Here is a 20,385-nt window from a genome sequence, read left to right on the forward strand (position 1 = left end):
AGAAAAATTACAGCGAACATTTTTTCTGGTTTTAATTTCTGTAAATGGCAAAACTCCTTTTGATTTCAAAAGAAGCAGGGCAGACCTATTTGCTTAATTAGACTAAGTCCTCTCTACCAATAAAATGGGAATTAATGTGAAGCTCTGTTTACTGTTTCACCCCTGCTGTGCCTGAAGCTGGATGGAGATATTACTTTCCACCCAGTGAAATGAGAGTGATACTCACGCCTCTCATAATGTCTCTGAAGCATCTATGCTTGAGGCAGAAGTTAAAGTCTGAAACTGAAACATTTTAACAAACAGTGTCGATGACCTTGTACCTAAACAAATAATTGCACCACTGTGCTGTGTGCTGGAGCTTACCTAACACACTCTTATGCAAGAGAAAGTAGCCAGGAGTCGCTTTGCATGTTTGATGAGGGTGAGTGGCACAGCAGCCTCCACTGGATTGCATACAGCCAGGGCAGCTTGCTTTCACCTGAAGAGCAGGACACCTGATTTTCCTCATCTTTGCTGCCTGGATATATTCATGGCTGCCCACCACGGTCACCTTCCTTCCACTCCATCCCATCCCACACGCCCCACTGCAGGGTTGGAGATCGCATTGGCTCTACCAAGTGAGTGAGCCACATGCAGCTGCTCTGTGATTCCCACCACAGAGGTGTCCCACACAGGGACTGCACTGTGCCCGTGAGATTGTACAAGACCACAGATATACCATCTTATACTTGATTTATAAACTGCTTTTTTCAGGCATCTCCAGTACCTTGTGGCGTGGATCCCTTTCTGTTCCTGTGCGCCCAGTCGAAGTAACTGGTCCATAACCTGCCGTTTCATCTTTAGCTCCTGCTGGCTGGCCTCTACCCTTTCCACCCAGGTATGACATTTTGTCAGAGTCTCCAGGGCTGACACCTGCAGATCGGTCAGCTTGCAGCTCCTCTTGGAGGTCAGTAGGATGCTAGGGCTGGTGAGGGACAGCAGTAAGCCCCATGAAGAGTGTACTGAGCTGTGCAGTAAGACTCTTCACAGCCCTATTCTTCACTAAGTAACCTGTTTCAGAAGGCAGGTTACTCAGAGCTGAGGTCTTAGTAGTTTGAGATCTGAGCTAAGCTCTATAAACTCCATGTGGTCTGGGGCTCATCGTGTTAGAGATATGGCTCTGAGGGCTCCTTATGTGGGGTTTTTTTTTCCCTCTGCTGTTTGAGATAAAAATCACTCACAGGTGATGTGACTTAATGATTTCCACTTATCCACAGGTTAATGAGGCAGGGTGTACTTGTCCTTTCACCTTCTCCATGGTCTAAGACACCGTCTTTCTGTGAAGAGCAGAGGATGATATCATAGAAAAGGAAGAAGTTTATAGTTTAGTCTCTTGAACCAGATGAGAGAACTGAGCCCTAGGCTTCCATATTATATGTCAGTATTGGGAGTGGCAAGCTCTGCAAAAGAGAAGCTGCTCATGTGTCTTGTCTAGAAACCATCCACAGGGCTCCATCAGACCACTTAAGGATAACTCAGGTTTCCTGGGGCTTCAGGGGAAGCATCCTGTCCATCCTCCAGATCCTACCTCAACAAAATGCCAGACCAGAGATTCACCTGTCTGCTGTTTCTTCTCATTATTGCACAGAAAGGGGTAGGAAGGGGATATCACCATTCAGTATTTGTGGGTGCAAGATGGAACAAGCGTCCTTCTACAGGATGCAAAAAGAGGGAGAAGTTGGATGGCAAAAAGAGAAAATTCCAGGCAAGTTTCCCTATCATCTTGTTTAAATCACTTCAGCAGTTAGCTCTTATGATCAACACCAAAATGTGTTGCTTGCATTTGTTGGCCTGCTCATGCTCACATTAGGAACTGCAAGAACAGATTCAGTAGAAAGAAAAGTGGATTTCTGTACAGTTCCTCTAGATGGCAAACTTTTTCTGTTCTATTTATCTTATCTATTCAAAAGCAAGTATGTTCATGCTCAGCTACACTGGAAAAAATATCATACACTACTGGGACCATTTAGTCAGTTCTGGAATATCAGTTCCTAGAGTCCTAAGCAAGTTTCTGTAGGGAAACAAAATTGTGGATGATGTATCAAGTCCTTGAGAAATGTATTTACTGGTGGAATATGATTTGGAATGTACAATAATGAAATTTTGTTTGAAAGGTGACTAATTTTGCAAGCCTCCTTAACTGCCCCTAACAATGAAGATGTTTTCCACTTTCCTTCCAGAGGGATTTTGCTGTGCTGAATGTGAGGGTAGTCTCTTTCTCTCTCTGCCCCGATATTTCTAGGTATTAATGCTGATCACTACTTTCACTGTTGCTAACTCAGTGAGGAACACATGTAAGGAATTGAAATAGAATGAGGAAATCAATAAAATTGCCCTGAGACCTGATCCTGATCTAACTCCTGTGTAATTAGAAATTACTCCAGTGGACTTCCTAGTATAAAATTGCTGTAAGATGTCTGGTCTTTCATGCATCCAACATTTAAATCTTAGAGACAAATTATAATAAGGATCAGATGTTTTGCATCCTAGGTTGTCTTTTGAATAGCTATAAAGTAAGCGTGATGGTAGGGCTGTGACACAGAATTGCGTCACAGAATTCACGGTATTAAGTGATTTACTGAGAAGCAAGATGACAAAGAATCAAGCCCATATCTCTCTCTGGAAATCAGAATATAGTATCAGCACTTATGCTTCATACAACAGAAACAGAGCTTCCAAAAACTCTCTTGGTATTTATGAAAACCCCATTCTAGTGATATATCACTGGTGTAATGGAACTTTATGTGACAGTAGTTGTCATTCTGCGTTTTCTGTGGACAAGGGAAACAACTTCTGTCTGCCAATGCTGACACATGTCCAGGACTCTGATGTTTGCATTGCTTTAGTGTGCTCCTTGCTGAGACTCCATCTGTGTTCCTTAACCTGCATGAAACAGTTTGTGAACTCTTCTGGGGAGACATCACTTCATTAATTTCCCAAGTGATACTGTATGCAACATTTTTCTCAGCTGTAAAAGATGGAATATTTCATCAATTTTCGTGTGAGATTTTTCTATGGCCCTAATGACCTGTTTGAATTTTAATGTTCAGTTTAAGTTTGTCCTGTCTTAGTTTCAACACTTTAGTGAAGCTTCATTTTCTTTCCTTCCAATCTTTAAGTCATGCATGCTGTCACACCTCTGACTAGGGTCCCAAACTATGGACTTTTATTTGTTCTATAAAATTTCTGAGCAAGTTTTAAGTGCTGTATAAATACCTAACAATCCTGGTCATACTATTTGCTCTGCTTTAAGTGATTTGTCTCCCTTTTTTTGCCTTTTCACCTTTCAAATAGTCTCATCCCAGGAATTGCCTTTAGCTAACCCAAGCTCTCTTAATTTTCCTCAAATTGGTCTTCCCAGCCTGGAGATCGTTGTTGTTACCATTTGATCTCCCTCTGACTCAGGATTTGCTTTCTAGCAGGAGGACGCCCAGATCTCTGTGCAGTTTTGCTGATCACATCTCAGCTGAGTCACTTCAAGAGAGTTTCTCATCTCCCCTCTCTGATGAGATGTTTCTTCAGTCATCTTCCTTCTGCTGCCACATTGCCTCACACACCTATGTCCCTGACAGCGACTCTTCTTCTTGCCTTGAGCTCCCCACCTTTCAATTCCTGTGCCTGCCCTAGATAACAAAGTGGTTTGTGCCTGGTTCTTGCATAACTATTCCAGTCGGGGCACCAAGAGACCTGTTGTCTTGATTTCCTCTGTTTAAGGTCACCGTGCATCTCTGAGCACTTTGTGATCAGACATCAGCTGTCCCCCAGAACAGCAGGAGAGGTGGATTAATCTCATTCCTCCAGGTTTTTACTGAGTCAGAGGGTTGACTGATAATAAACAGGAGAATGTGCCATGTCCTTACATGCCAATACATAATATGCGTGACTTTGACCATTGCTATCAATAAACATGACTGAATTATTGTGTTGTCCAGAACAATTTTTTCCCTTAATTTGACAAGAAAGCTATAACTTAATCTGGGTTCATCTGAGCCAATAGATTTTCTTTTCTCTTGATTTTTCCCCCCACCTTTACCACTGAAAGAGGAAAAAAAAACCCAAACAAACTACTAAGTGTTTCTGCTTATAAGCAAGGAGACAACAAGCATGACCCAGCACACACAGTGTCCTGAGGAGCCTTTTTCTCCCACCCTGAGACAATGGCACAGCACAGCCTTCTGGAAGATCCAGAGATAATCAACTTTCCCTTTCCCTATTGCATCTATTTCATATCCTTTACATTTATTTAGTATATCCTTTTAAACTGACACTGCCCATTAGCTCTCAGCTTCTCAGTGTGACTGACAAATGACATGTTAATCCCTTCCCCAAAGTGTTAGATGGAGAAGTGCTATGGAACTGAATCTTCCACAGGTCCCTGTGATATGCCTTACACATGGCAGAGAGGAATAATCAGTATATCAACTGCCTTTTTTTCACATAGCAGGCATTTCTTTCAGCCTAATTAAAAGATTCCCCTGCATGATAGATAGGTGCATGTAGACCTTCTCATTCAAGGCCAGAGCATCCCAAAGCATCCAGATAAATGCCAGAAAATCTTTTGGAAATATGTGCGTGTAAGTACTGGGAATAAAATGACAATGTTAGTGTCTCTTATGCTGAATAAGCAGTGAAGGAAACAGCAGCCTCTGACAATGTGCCAGGTAGGGACTTTGCGAAGAGGATATATTTCCTCACAGATTTGTATGTGAAATATGCTGTGGTTGCTGTGTATTGCGGTTGAGCATTACTCAAGCTTAGTCTCTCCTTTTCTTTCCTTTTTTCTTGTTTAAATACTATAGTTTGGATATGTGTGCAATTATCTGTGCCCCCACTTTTTGGGCACTTTTTTTTTCCTCTCTTCATCACACTGTTTGGAAGTGGATCTGTGAGTGGTGCTTCAAGATTTATATTTCTTGTATTGTATTTTTACAGCACCTTCAAGTAAGAATCAATGGAAAGACCCTGAGGAAATGATTTTTGGCCTGTTTTTCTACTAGCAAAGGAGTAGGTCATGCAAACTAAACACACCCCTACATCCTTTGCTCCGGGCTATTCCCCTGGGCTGGAGTAGACCCAGAGGGCAGGATGTCTCACAAGAAGCTCAGTGCATGGTGGTCATATTATCCTTTTGTGGGGTGTATAAGCACTTGCATAGGTACATTTTTCTGCCTGATAGGAAGAAATTAAATGGGAGGGCAAGTTAAAGTCTCCTTCTCCCTCTTACATTAGCCAATGACTCTGTGACAGTTTGGGCTCTTGTTTTAATCTCCCTTGCACTGCTGTAACTGAGGAGTAGTTTAAGCATAGTAAAGTAAAATCTGAGCTCATGTTCTGCTGTCTCCTTCATTAAAAGTGCGGTAGTGTGGAGGTTTGCAATTCTTCATGAGTTGAATTCTTTTTTGATGAAAATGTTTTTTGTTGTAATGTATTTTAAGAAAATTATATAAATACGCATGTATAGATATATTGTGAGTCTCCTCACAAATCAGGAATGTCTCATAACGCTGATGAAATGGAACTTTGGAATAAAGAATTTCTTTACCTACCTCAACAACAAATGTGACGGATGTCTTACCCTATCCTACACTGCACTATATATTGATGGCTGTGTATCATACATCTAAACGTGCACTGAAGACAACCTAACAAATTCTGTGCCTCTGGAAAAGCCATGCTTTGCAAGTCCAGCCTATACATAATAAACTTTGTTCATGCTGATAGCAAATACTACATGGGTTTTATTACGAAGAGAGAATGGCTGCCAGCTGGAGGACATTTGCAAATGATCCATCCCTAATCTGCTCTTCCAGAGCATGACCTACATCTTGTTGCTATCATTTGCCTTTTCTTTGAGTGATTAACTCTCAGTTCATGAGACTCTTCCAAGCAACACATATCCTTCAGGATGCCTGGTGAGTACCAAGTTCTTTGGACTTTTTGCTTTTAGCTGCCCGTTTCCCAGAGCAGACCCATCCCAGATCTCCTTAAAAGCAGTATTGTAAATTTTAACCCAAAGTCCCTAGGGCCCAGTGTATACTTTATTGGAAAACCATCATCCGTTGCCCTATCACAGTCATATATTTTCCTGTACACAGGGATAGGTGGGCATCATGGACAGGAACTGGCATCTAAAGGTCAGTCCAATATTCAAAGCAAAGCCAAAGCTGACAGATGTCACCAGAGCTGTTAAAAGAGGAAGAAATCCCCACCTAATGGCAAGCCAGTGGTCATAACCCAGCCTGGGTTTCCTTTGTAAGAAGCTTTTCTAGTGTAAACAGTGCTCTTTAGGTTTCAGGGAAGCCCTAGGGAAAATGACTGGCTGTACAAAGGACTTTTGTTGTTGCTTGACCAGTTGGCTCATTCAGCATCTCACATCTCCCCACTGACTTTTGGTCAGAGTCATGTCATTATGAGCATATAATTGTGTATTTAGCTACTAGTTCCTCTGTTAGGGCTACAATTTAAAATAATGAAGGAGTCTAATTTATATCAGTGATGCTGCCCATGTGAGCCCAACACAAGGCTGTAATAAGCTAATTTATAAATGACACATATTTCCCCCAAACACAGACAAAACAAATAATATAAAAATAAGAAGGACTGACTGGTTATATGCTCATGAGAACTCACTCCAAAAATAGGGCTGAGCTGGTTAAAAATGCATTTGCTGAAGCGTACAAGCAATTTGAAAATTTCTTTATAGTTTTCACAGGAAAATTAGACCAATTCATGAATAACTGAGTCACAGGGCATTTTGATTGGCAATTTTTTAGAAAGAGTTAGAAGTAATATTTGCTTTGCACAGAGTGTTGGCAAACTGATTTTAATAGTCTGAAATTTGATTTTTGAGAACTACCCAAGCTGAGGGTTAAGAGAAGGCTCTTAGACACAGGCAAATTTTCAAAGCAATCTGAGACTCCATTCACTAATTGAAGTCAGTGTCAGGAAGCATGTTTTAACGTGACCTTCAGGAAGTCCTTTAATTTGTTATGAATTTATCAGCCTTCTCTTTTCCCTCCAGTATAAACAGCAGCTTTATACAGATTTTTTTCCTCCAAGCCTCAGCAGAGACAGGAAAAGGAGCTGCTGACACTGAACCAGGATGAAAGGAAGGTGGCCATTCTTGGAGAAGATGCCTCTATCTCCTTAATAGCCTGACACAGCAGGATGGCTGCCCACAGATTAGGAAACAGTTTAAAAGCCTCAGCGTTACCCAAGTGAGGCTGTTGCCTTGGGGTTACCCAAATAGCCACAGTAGGTCAATCCCAGCACCTCCACCCTTGCTGACCAGGAGGCTGAATCAGGCCCTCTCCAGCTCCAATCGTGCCATTGCTTCTTACGTGTTCGTGAGATCAAGGCTCAGCTGTCATCGCTCATGGTAGGACAATAAAAAACATGTTCCTGTTTCTCTTCGGTTGCCTTTGCCTGAACCCTTCAGCTGAGCACAGCTGCCCTAATCTTGAGCATCTTTTCCCCCTCTGGTCCTTGCTTCCTAAGGGGAATCCCTCTCACCATCGCAACCTCAGTGTCCAGGCTGAAATCACAGGAGGGTTTTGTTTCACTGGAAATGTTAACCTGCCTGTTGGGTGGCAAGAGAGAGAAGTTACACAGAAACTGAGCTAAGACAGTGCCCAATAAAACCAGAACACCCACAGACCGATTGCTGTAACTAGAGTCAAATACTAAGCCCATTCCTCAACGAAGCTGCACCACAAATAATGCCCAAAAATTTGAACAGAGATTTTGTACCAAGACAACTCTTTAGCTGGTTGTATAAGCATAAATTTGATTGTGCACGCTGTTATTTGACTATCCTAAAAAATGCATGATATCATCTGCTTATTACAGCAGTAACAGGATTAAAAAAACAATCTCTTTTTTACCACATGAAAAGTGGTGCAACCCAAGTAATTTAGAAACTATAAATCTTTCTACTGCATTGGCAGAGCAGGTGAGCTCCATGCTCTCCAAGATTCACACACCTTCACATTAATGTTTTTAATGCCATCTCTTCCAGGATGAGAAACTATTGTCATTTTTGACCTTGGGAGGAGCCCAAACACTGTGGGTGTTGGCAGGGCATTAGGCAAGGAAAAGGGAATATTTGCTCTTCTGCATGCTCGGCAATGTGCTTCCTTGGAAGGGGCAGAGCCTGGCACAGCTACAGAATGGTTTTCTTTCCTTTGACTCCTTGAAATGCACAAAACTTCAACAACACAGAGCACTGTATCATTTGTTGTAGCAGAACAAGCAATTAGAGCGAAAGTGAGGCTCCTTGGGCATTTACCACGAATTCGGATGTACAGGTTAATTTTCTGCTGCCTTTTCCTAGAAAATAACAACTCACAACTAGCAAAATGATTTCTAGATAGCAGCAGCTACCAAAATGAATTGTAGTATATAGTTCTGTTATGAAACATGTGCTTGGCAGAATCAGGTATACTAGTGCTGTTCCACCTTAGTTTAAGAAGAGAGTTTTCTGGAAAATGAAATTCAGTCCCATAAGAAATTGTGATATTTCCAAAGTGTGTGAGTTCTAGCATGGATTTAGATTAAAATGCATTTTTTTTTAAATTAGAGGCAAAAATGTTCTTATTTGGAAACAGAAAAATAACTTCAAGATGTATTTTTGATATTGTTAAAATACTCACATTCTGAGCATAATTAACAGTAGATCTCCTAAAATCCCATAAGAAATTGGAGCAAAGTCAATTGAAAAAGCCCCAACCCCCCTATTTCCATCAGTTCCACAGTACTGAATTGTTTAAATCTTCCTCTCATCCTTTCCCTCCAAAAATATGGCCTGTTCCCCTGAAGAAATTTCTTTTATTGAATATATTCTCTTGGAGGCAATGTGTTTTGATCACCAGAAAAAAAAAAAACATAGCATTTTACCAAAGGAGCAGTGCTGAGCAGTCTGAGGCCATGCCTACTTTAGCAATCAGTGCTGAGCCATTTGAGCAGCTCTACAGAATATCCCCATTATCTGTGTCAGAGATATTTGTAGTCCATGGACTAAATGCCTATTTGCAGCTGGAATTCTGTGCAATTCACATGCTTTTAGGCCAAACCAAAGCACAGGAACTGGGAGAGTCACTTTAGCAGGCCCTCCTGATCTGGACTAAAATGCTAATGAAGATGCATCATGAATATGAAGCTGACTCACACTAGCAAAAGATCCGATCTGCTTACATCATTAAATATTGAATGACATTATATGCTGAGGTACCACTAACTGATGAAATAAGGTATCTAATGCATCCTGTAAAAGGGGTTGGGTTTTTTTTTGGTTAGTGTATCTTTGCTCAAAGACAGGAAATCAGCTGGATTCCCTATTATTTTTATTTCTGGTTTTCTATCACTTTATCAAAATTTTTAATGGAACAAATACTACGTTGATGTAAATCACTTAAGAGAATTTCTGGGCTTAAAAGCAGAAACACACAACACACGATGGTAGCTCACACTTATTTCCAAAGCCTTTGCTACAGAGTACTGGGCTTAGACTGCAGTAATCACTGATATTTACATCCAGCAGCAAACACAGAAAAAGATCATTTATTCTCAAAGTATACAACACATGCTAGATAAGAATAGGATCAACTTCCTGTTAATTACTTGATCTCATTCATTTACTCAGTTATCAGAGGACCACCATTCCACTTCTGTTTTTCAGACTTACTCAATTACAAACTGTACCTGGTCCTTAAGAGCAGACCTAAAAAGGTCAGACTGCAAAACACAAATTATTTAAATAATAAAATAATTTTTAAAAGAAAACCCAAATAATAAAAAACCTCAAATAACAGAACATCAGCATTGTCACTGTAAGAACAGGGCTCTTCAAAGGAAAAAAGGCATCCTTGTGCAGATGATAAGCAAGTTTGAATTGTTTCCCAGGAAATGTTGACATCTTCTGCTGGAATGGCATTCTGTTTGCTCCTAAAATTCAGTGTTCGCACAGAGTTTTATAAAGTAGTTCTAAGACCCACTAGCTAACACCTTCATGTTCCATGCTGGTGTGTGTGACTTCATCAAGAACAAAGAGACTTTAAATCATTGTGTCAGTGCAGATTTATAAGATCATGGTAATTAACAGCAGAAATACTTAGAGGTATATGTTGGCATTATATCACAGACCTCCTTGGATAAGCCAAGAAGAGACGACATTTTTTTGGTAATTTGAATCATAATATGAGAACTATATATATGCATAAAGCAGTATAAAAAAAAGAATTGTAGCTTTTTCATTTTCTTAATTGAAAAGCTACTACCATAAAACCAATATGATAGTTGTAAGAAACTGAATTGAATTTATTTTGGCGGTGAAGTTAAATTGAATAGATATGTGAATAAGTATTTTGTTTTTTGAAAGTTAATGTCAGGTCAAGCATTAAAAAATTATCTTCTAAATAGTCAGGTTTACTTAATGGTCTTGGACACCTTCTATAACAATCTCTTCTATTGTACAATATATTGAGCATTTACATCTAAGTCACCTGAATGAAGAAAAAAAGTTGAGCCTAGACTGTATTTTTTTATTTACAACTTTGATCAAATCTCCTGATCCCCAGCAAGGAAAGCACAGACGCCAAAGAAATCAGTGGCAGTGCATAATAAGCTAGATGTCATCCCTTTGTGTAGAAAGTATTTTGAAATATAAAAGAATTCTTAAAATCACAGCTCCATGGCTAGTTGCAAAGACATCAATAGATATAATACTTCAAAGTTCTGAGTTATTAAGCATATTGCACTTAGATGTGACAAAGCTGGAGTCTTGTGCATAAGATAAAGCGACATCTATATGTAATGAACGTAAGTGAAGACTGATTAAATTCAGCAAACGTATATACAAAAATCATATTCTTGAAGTATTGATCCTATGCAGTGTTAAAAATAGTTTCTTGCTATCCTTCTCGAGCCTAATTTGTACCCAACATGTCACTTTTTTCACACAAGTATACAAATATCTAACTGAACACTTACCTGATTTTTGAAGCCACACCAAGAGTTTGTGCAGTTCTTAGTGAGATGATTAGATTAGATAGAGGATGCCCTGTCGTCTTCCTGTCTGAGTGGGGGAGATTTATTTTCTGATCTGTGTGGACACATCTGGCTTCCTAGTTCAGAATGGAGTTGCATGGGGGCATTTCTAGCTTCTTCCTTAAGTGTAAATCTTATTGCATTTTGAGCTTCAAATTCACCTCAATTGTTGGAAACTCTACAGATAATCTAGTAGAATTAAAGTTCTAATCAGAGATTGCTTAAATCTGGGTTGCTTCTGCAAGGCCTTTTCCTGTTTGGGTTCCTTTGGTGCTGGGTTCCTCCCACATTAGGTTTTCTTAAAATTTAAAGTTATAGTTAGTAAGGGCTGCCTGCTTGTAGGGGGTGTGTAAGAGTCATGTTTGTGAAAATGTGTATCAAGACAAAAGAAATTATGGAATTTAAAACTAAATGAGGAAGGAGTCATGCTTCTGAGGCTTACAACTGCAGAAAAGAAGCAAAATGCCACTCTGTGTCATTAAGGTGTCACACTCACTTGCCAGGAATTTAGCCATTTCTTTGTTGACATTTTGTGTGATGATAACTTGATTGTGATGATGAATCACTATTTTGCTGCATGAAGCTATGTGGCTGTCACTTGGAATTCGTCTGTCCTAAGGTATGTACTAAATACAGTGAAGCTTACATATGTCCTCTGGTCAGCACATTGAAAAGAAGTCAAGAAGCTTACTCATCCAAGAAATGCAGCATAATTAAACCCTCCAAGTAACTCAGAGCAACCTCCTGCACCCTAAGTGATTTTTTATGATTTTTTAAAATGAACATTTGTGGTGGTTGTGTTTTTTTCCTCCCTTGGAATTATACCCTTTTTTAACATCACATATATGCAATTATAGTGGGGATCTCCTGTATATTTAATACACTCAATGTGCACTCTAGTTTTAGCCTATCACTTCCAGTAAAGATTAGAATTATCTGATCTATTTATGCTTAATTACTGTTTTATGAAAAAGCCTGGCTACATGCAATGACTAATTGGCAAGACTGCCCCCTTCCTCTCATTATTATACCTTTCTGGGGTTTTTTGTTCCCAGTGAAAGTAATTTTCAGCACCGAGGGTGAAGAACTAGGCATTGGTGTTAATTGTAGTTGAAAAATAGATTAAAATCTACTGCGACAAGCAGTGAGAGGAAGACATGTACAACAGTGTTCTTAAGCCAGCTTCATTTTCCCCTAACCCAGCACTGCTTGAAGATGCTTCTGGCCCCTGATGTACACTTAGATGCTCAAAGTGGTGGGACCAGCTGCAAATGGGCTCTGAGGAGGACGCCTAACTGCGGGTTTCCACAACCAAGGGAATTATCCATGCCCTCTACTCTCCAGCTATCCTCACTCCTTCAGTTAAATTAATTTGGCTTCCCCGTTCCTTTGGTTTAGGGTGATCCGCAGAGGATAACTGTGGAAAATCATCCAAGCACAACCAGTGGTGGAGACCTTTTTTTCTATCAATATATTTTGAATGGAAGCAACTAATGCAGTCCTTCCTTTTCTGTTAAATGTAGGAACATTAAAAAGGAACTTATATATTGCCTTTATTTGTCATTATAAAGAATTCCAGGGCTAACATTTGGATATATACCTCTCCCTACCTTTTTCAGCAAGAACAATCTTGACCTGCAGAGCATGATTTTCTGCCTTTAACATGGGACTCTCACAGTTTACATATGACTTTATTTTATCCATATGAGACTAGTTTGATTCCTTACTTGCGAAGCAAACAGCTACAGACCTAAGCGATGTCAGCCCATCAAGCATCTCAATGCAGCTTCATCTGTAATGGCCAGATGAACTCTAGGAAATCCTGAATCTGGATTCAAAGCTGCAAGTAATGAAGCCAATGAGCAGGGCTCTGACGGGACCTGCTGCTAGTGCTGGTGTGTGGCAGAAGCAGACTCACAGTGCATCAGCCCTTGTGGTTCACGAACCTATTGACCAGAAACACCACAATGTGACCCAATATGGAGAGAAAAAAAGTTGGAAAGAGAACTTAATACTTAAAAAAATATCTTCCAGGTTATGCCTTCCTCAAGAGGCAGGATTAGGCAGTGGACCAGCACAGAGAGGTAACTGGAAATCTGCATGTGCTGGCAGCGGTTGATCACTAGATTCATTATTCTGCACAGTTTTGCTTTTGCAATTACTGCAACTGCCTCCTTTTTGCCTTATGCAGTCTTTTTGGTTTGCCTGTTTTTAAGTCTGAGGTTTGAATCTCTTCACATCTCCTTTGTTTAAACACATCCCTCGTGCCTTCAGGTGTGTTTGTTGATCCCTTGAGCTGAAGCTAGAAAAAAATAATAGCGCTGAATTAACAGGACGTTGCATTGCCTTCAAAGAGAGCATGAAAGCACATCACTTCCTCATAACATTTGGTCCCTGCATCCCTTCAGGTTTCTGCAGCAGCTCGGCAGGCTGATTTCACTCCCATGGCCCTTTCAGCCTGATGGGCTTTCTGCTCATAAATCTAAAGGAGCTGGCAGCTTCGGAGGAAAACCTTTGATAGTAGTGTTGAATGGGCAAGTATTTAAAGCTGGAGTCCTTGAAATGACTCCAGATGAAGTAGCCAGTGTGCCAAGTTCTCTCACTTCTGTTTGCTCTGCAGAAATCTGCACTGTGTCTAACAGCAGATACACGTCACACAGAAATTACCCTGCCAGTGGATACTTGAATTAGAGTTTACCTAAAAGTGCGTGATGGCTTTTGATTTGTGATCCTGAGAAACTGAACTGTTGAATCACTGCTTAATTTAAAGTAGACAAACAAACAAACAAAAAACAACAACAAACCCCAAACACAACAGTTTTATATAAGCTTCAGGAAATCTTGTTCGAGGATAAATTTCAAGTGTTCCACACAGGTCCCCTGCTTTTCCTTCTAGGCAGTGACATGTTCAGCAGTAGTATTGCTGTATATTTCCTTGTGGTTCCTCTTACTTTTTAGGGTCCAAATGGTAGGTCTCAGGAAGATGAGGTATGTCTCAGGGCCACCCTAGAGTCCACAGGGCACAGCTTAGTGGAAACTGGTCATCCTCCTGTCTGAGATAAGGAAGGGAAAAGTGCAGCTAAAAGAACTAATGCAACATTTTGTTTTTGTGCAGTGTCTGAAAAGCAGAATTAATCTTTGTAAATGTAGAAGTTCACCTCAGAGATGGTCACAGTAGGTCCCCTTTACAGACAATGGAAAGTGAGTCAGTGCACAAAGGGGTCTAGGGCATGGTTTGTCTTCTCCCAAAAGAGAAGTCTGGAACATCTCAGATGACTCAGGTCCTCAGCGTGACTATTTCTCTCCACTGACCATGGAGTAATCGTGGGCTGACCACCTCACATACCCGGATCTACACTGCAGGTGTCCAAAACTCAGCGCAAGGAAGCAGCCCTCTCACTCTGAGCACATGGATGCAGCTAGATAATGACTCCTAAAGCCTTTTGTACCAAGCAGCTCTGGGTCCAGTGTGCATTGTGCCTCTCACCTGCACATGGTTGCTGTGCATATGTGCTCTGCTAATGCCACACTTCACATCTTCATCTTTTATAACCTCCCAGCTCACTGCTTCCAGATTGAAGCAGCAATTTCAGCATCATTTCTCCCCAAGCGAACTTCATTCCTTCCGAAGGGAGCACTGTCTCCCTTTTCTCTTCTTGCCCAAGTCCTGTACCACTTGCCGTGCAAACAGCAGAGCCTTTGCAGTAATACCTGAAAGCCATTTTCAAACACAACTCAGCTGAATTAAGCATTTTAAGGTCCTCCAGTTAGAAAAGCCAAGATTACTCAAATGGTCTGGATGACACCATCACATGTCTCTGTGGACCAATATACTCAAGATTTCATCTTCACCTTGCAGTCGGTAATAGTTATTACCTGAAGTGGGAAACCTGTGCTGTTTGAAGAAACAGTTGCTTAAACCTGCTCCATTTTATGCCAGTTAGGGTCCACTCTCAGACTTTTGGCATCTTCCCAAATCATTCTTGAATTGGACAGCCTTTGGTGAGTTCCACAGAAAGCTAATGACACATAATTGTAGGTTGTGACCAGATACTGGGGTGAGGACAAATGCAGCATTATAAGGAAGCAGATGTGAGCATGACTTTGTTATTTTGTCACTTCAGTGACTGAAGTGGAGACAAGCATCAATTGCACAGTTACTGTAAACCTGCACTGTTTTTTTTCAGACAATGATTATAATTATAGATATGAGCTTTTTGGAAGATCAAGCACCACAATTATAGGATGTTTGTCATTTGAACACTCTTTGCAATAACTCATGTACAAATGTATACATCAGTTTGAATGCTTGGAGCCTGTCCAAAGACATAAATGGTTGCTATCACTTCATACTGTAATTTCATGATTACAACAGAATGCTCTTGTATGTAAACTTGACTCTGTCAAGTGTTTTTGCTGCAGTTGACAATACTGGTTCACTTAGATCATTAGAACATTTTCAGATTTTTAGGATTTGATGTTTGACTAAATGTGTTCACTCACCCAAATATTATATCAAGCATAAAAAGCCTAGCCTCAACTGCTATTTTTCAGTTCTCAGCTGTGAAAAGTTTGAATCAACTCACAGTGTGCCTTCCATTTCCAAAGGCTGGGTAACAGCTTAAATTCCTGACCTGTTTTGTCCAGAGACAGAGTTACAGCTCAACACAGAAAGAGAAAAAAAATAAAGAAAGGGTTTCTTGTGCAATTTTTGTATTATCTCTCTAGAAGCAGCTTTTCTTTTTTTCACAACAGTCCTTTCCACTGAAATTCAAATCAGGCCATGCTCATCTGATACCCAGTACAAGTTTGCAAATGTCATAAGAATATGACTATTGGGAAGTCACCTACTGCAACTGTATGTATTCAGACAATACAAATCAATGTGTGTCCTTCTGCAAATGTACTTCCACAAGCTTCTGAGCTTGCAGCTCTAAGCGATTCACTTCTTACTATAAATCATCAGTGCAGCAACCTTAGGACATCTCAGAACATGGTTCTGAAGTTAATGGATTATGGAGTAAGAAGTGAGTAGGTTATAGTTCTACCGTTCTCCTGGTCTGTAATAAACCTGGGTGGCCATGCTAGGTCATGTAGAGAATTATGTTTCAAGACAGGTAAGCTTTCAGAATGTGCTAGTATGAGTGCACAATCAAGGGGCATTTTACAAAAAGTTATTTCCCCACAGCCACTTATTTTCAATTCAGCATTGACCAACTTAATCTCTGCGCTATCACCCATGTTAAGAATTACCCAGGATATTAGTCTAAGCAGGGCAGTGGATAAATAAATTTCTATTGGAAACTGGTTTAGAGACAATGGATACAGTGGAAAAAAAGCAATAATTTCTCTTCTTCACAGACAACACAAAACAATATAAATCCTGAAAACTTTTGCAAGTTTATCTTAATTTTCAACCTTATATGGGTCCTCAGTGTATCATCTCAAGAGTGTTGCTATCACTTGAGATGTCTTCAGATTGAGAGGGAAAGTGAATAGATTACAGCAGCTGAAGCAGAGGCAGGAAGGCCAAGGCAGCTCCATCCTGCACTTCTCACAGCCAAGGACCTGCTCTCTTCCCAAGCAGAGAGGGTGAAAAATTATTTGCTCTAAACTCCAGGGGAAAATCAGTTCACTGTCATGCCCTTTACAATCCCTTAATGACAAACACTCTAGAAACAGGGTGAATAAAAGCACCTCTTCCATTTTGTTTGCTGAAGTATTAAAACAAGTATGGGCTCCCATGTGACTGAATTCAGCATCTGGAAAACATAACTTTGCATCAATCTGTTCAGTCTTACCTGCACTGAAAAAAAAAAGCCAATCTTGGTAAGTTTTTTGCATTTTAGTTTTCAGAGAGAGAAAGAGAGAAAGAGGATACATATTTAGACCTATTGAGTATAATGTAAGTACTCAGAGGCTGCAAAATGAGAGATTTTATTTATCCAGGTGAGAGAAAAGCAGGAAATTGCCATATTATGTCATTTTCCACTGAGGAACCTCTGGTGGGCTTGCTGTTTCCAGGAGGGCGTAGTGTTCCTAGAAGTGAGAATTGATTTAGATTTTTCCCTCAGCATTCTACTGTGAAAACAGAAACTGAACATTTGCCAAATTCTGTAGGAGTATCTTTTCTTTTAAGTCATAATTACAATAAGGTCATGTTCCTCTTAAAACACACCACTTCACATGCATGAAATCTCTAATGCTCACTGGTTATTGTCAGCCTCATCCCAATATTTTACAAGTGTGCAATAATGATAGCTTCCTCTTTCACGCTGCATTTTGTACACAGATTTCAAAGCATTTTCCAAAGAATGGGAACTATAATTATGCATGTGTGAGAGATGGGGAAACAGAAACACCAAGAGGCAAAGCAATTTGCCCAAGGTGACAGGGCAAATTAGAGGTAGAGTCAGGCATAAATCCTGCGTCTCCTGCTTTTTGGTTCCTTGCTAACTACAGCCTTGTTTGCGCTTGACAATGGCAGCCCCAGCTTGCAAGAGCAACAGCAGTAGGAACCTGCCGTGGGGGTACTGCAAGATGTGCCCTGATACGAAATTGATACAGGTCTTAGTGAGAGTCCACCTGCAATCTCTCTTGGTCGCAGGGGTAACAGATGTTAACTGAGCTGTGAGGGGCTTGCAGGGTAGTGCTGGGCTGTCCTTGCTGAGCCCCAGGTGGGCAGACAGGGGCTGCTGAAAGGCAGAGCAACCTCTGCAGTTGTTGGAGAAATCCTCTCTGAAGCACTATTAACCTCATGTTCCTGGGGAAGCATTTCTCAGAAATCAAGTCCGCACAATTTGTTCACATCAGTAGCAATCAGAGTTGTTGTTCATGGAGACAGAGGCCTATGTAGCCGAGATGTAGGTGGTTTTGTCCCACAAGAAATCGTGCCTTGGGGAGACGCAGTGGCAGCCCTTGCCACCGTGGTGCACGGCAGCAGGATTCCTGCTCTCCCACAGCATAGGAGTGTCTGAATTATACCGCTAGCTGTGGTTTACTTGGCATGTAAGTTTGATTTTAAATCATTTCCTGTATATTCGCAAACCCAAAAGTAGTTTCCCTTTAAAGTGCACCAGCTGTCACATTCGTTAAGTTCTGTAATTTTAAATGAGGCGCTAAGAGACTACTCCTTTCAACAACTTTTTTTTTAATGAGGGTGGGTGCCTGTTGCAATGAATCAATTAAAACTCTTCTGACACACAAGATGCGTGTTGCCAGACCTGTTTCACAGGTTTCTCAGGAGGGAGGATAACATGTGACAAAACACAGAAGCCAAGAGTACTGGAGGAGATCAGAAGCCTGCATGAGTGAGCTTAGCTTTCCAAAACATTTTCTTAAAGCGCTATTCAAAAGACCACTGACCTCTGCAACAGACGGCACCATGGTGGAGCAAGAGATGCTGCTGTCGTGTGCTTATCCTCAAGAAAAGTGTAAGTGACCCAATATGATTTTGTATAAGAAATGAAAACAGGACACTAGTGAAAGGAAATGAAAGAAACGATCTAGCCAGTATAATTGAAAAGACAGAGGGAGTAGAGGGGAAATGCTAAAATAAGGAAATAAGGAAGCTATTAACTTTATATTGTAGGCATGCAATTGAAATGTGATTAGTGTACTTATAAGCAATAGAACGGATACTTGTATGAAGAACTCTGATGTAAAAGCAACTCGAAGAAATTTGCTTTAATCTTTGACTTTCTGCTTGTATTTGCAAAGCGCTGTGGCATGGGGCTGCTTGTGTGGCGGAGAATGTGAACAATGCGCTTTGATTTAGCAGCTTGAGTGGCAGATTGGAGTCCTGCGAAAGCATTTTCTAGAAGGACATGGCATGATTAAAACCAGTGCCTTTTTGGCAATGCAAAGCCTCTTTTTCCTAAGGCATCAGCTAGCTTTCTAATACGTTATGAAAATCTCAGCTGAGAGTTACGGTATAGTGCAAATATTCCCTGATCCATCCCTTCTTCTCCAAACTAAGCTGTCACAGAACTTCTTTGCTAACCAGAAGTTTTATTTTTTATTACTAGAAAATGTGACACAGGTAAGAAATAACAGTAACAACAGAAACACAAAAACAACACCACCAACAAAAACATCAAAAATCTGTATACGTTGTCTTTTAGAATGGTTAGGAACGTTTTAAAAGACTTCTGAAAAACACCAAGTCAGATTTCCAGTGTGCTAAAAACGCATATGACAGAAAGGCAGAAATGTAGCTGACTACAATTAAGTCAGGTATCTAAGTCTGGACTGGACTTGTCTGAACAAAATAGTAAGCAAAGGTAGAAATGGAACTAGTATGTCCTGAAGCCACTTCAATACACTGCCAGAACAAAGTTCAGTGCAAAAAAACCTTCTCTCTTTGAACTCAAGAAACTTTGCCTCTTGAATGGCCCAGCTTGTTTTGCCAACTTCACAATGATGTTACTTAAAACTTATTCCAGGTGGAAGGATCACCTTTGTTCTGGATGTAAAAAGGTCGCTTTGTACAGTGATTGATGTTGGTTATCAACAGCAGAATAGGAAAGGGGTGTCAGCAAAGATGCAGTTTACCCACCAAGAGATGTTTTATATTTTGTCCTTTTTTCTACTACCTACAGAGTCCCATACGCAAAAGGTGAAATACAGTTAAAAATCTTCCTATGTACAGTGTCCTGCTGAGCTGATTTAGGAGCCAGCCCACTCCTAACCAACTGATTTTAACCAAGTTTGAATGAAACCTGGAGTTATCATATATGTGTTTAAAAACAAACAAACAAACAACAACAACAACAAAAACAAACAAACAAAAACCACAAAGAAACAGTGATGCTTTCCTGTCTGCTGCCTATTGTCTTATTAAAGATTTTTAGAAAACAGAATGACAATTATTTATTTTTAGCTTTGCTGTAACCTAAGCAATGTGAGCATTTTTCTCTTTCATGGACTGATTTTTTTTCTTTCTGTTGTTCACTTTAATGTTAAAAAGAAAACAAGAGTCATACTGGGTTAAAGTCATCCAATTGCCTTTTATGGAAGACATAAAAGCTCACTGGAGCTCTCAAATTGCTCAGTTTTGTATATGAAATATAATTTTATACTGCATGTCATTTTCTTCGCATGCGTGTAAAAGAGAAAGGGAGATTTTTCTATCTCAGTTTGGCCCAAAGGAAATAAATTCATAGGAGGAATGAAGACATGTAATACCTCAGGATGGATGATCTCGGTACTCTAATTACACCTTCTGTTGACATGAATCAGCAGTGATCCCCCCTGAAGCCAATGGAGTTATCAAATGGGCTGAAGAAAGGACTATGTGGAGGA

General features: G+C 40.3%; 1 protein-coding gene and 1 long non-coding RNA gene across 3 annotated transcripts in view; both read left to right on the forward strand.

The window, feature by feature from the left end:
* Positions 1-420: 420 nt before the first annotated feature.
* On the forward strand, positions 421-3,959 carry LOC139827384 (uncharacterized). Its single transcript, XR_011737913.1, has 3 exons — positions 421-617; positions 754-877; positions 3,459-3,959. It is a non-coding gene; the product is annotated as an uncharacterized lncRNA (long non-coding RNA).
* A 14,477-nt stretch (positions 3,960-18,436) lies between these two features.
* PTPN3 (protein tyrosine phosphatase non-receptor type 3) overlaps positions 18,437-20,385 on the forward strand; it is a 171,720-nt gene continuing 169,771 nt past the window's right edge. Inside the window, exon 1 of one of the 2 annotated variants that reach the window (XM_071804386.1) lies at positions 18,437-18,515. In XM_071804386.1, coding sequence (XP_071660487.1) covers positions 18,467-18,515 — 49 coding nt within the window. In that variant the 5' untranslated portion in view covers positions 18,437-18,466. The remainder of the gene's footprint in view (positions 18,516-20,385) is intronic. The other variant, XM_071804387.1, reaches the window with a different exon arrangement.

The sequence above is a fragment of the Patagioenas fasciata genome, chromosome 2, assembly GCF_037038585.1.
Source record: "Patagioenas fasciata isolate bPatFas1 chromosome 2, bPatFas1.hap1, whole genome shotgun sequence".
Lineage (NCBI taxonomy): Eukaryota > Metazoa > Chordata > Aves > Columbiformes > Columbidae > Patagioenas > Patagioenas fasciata.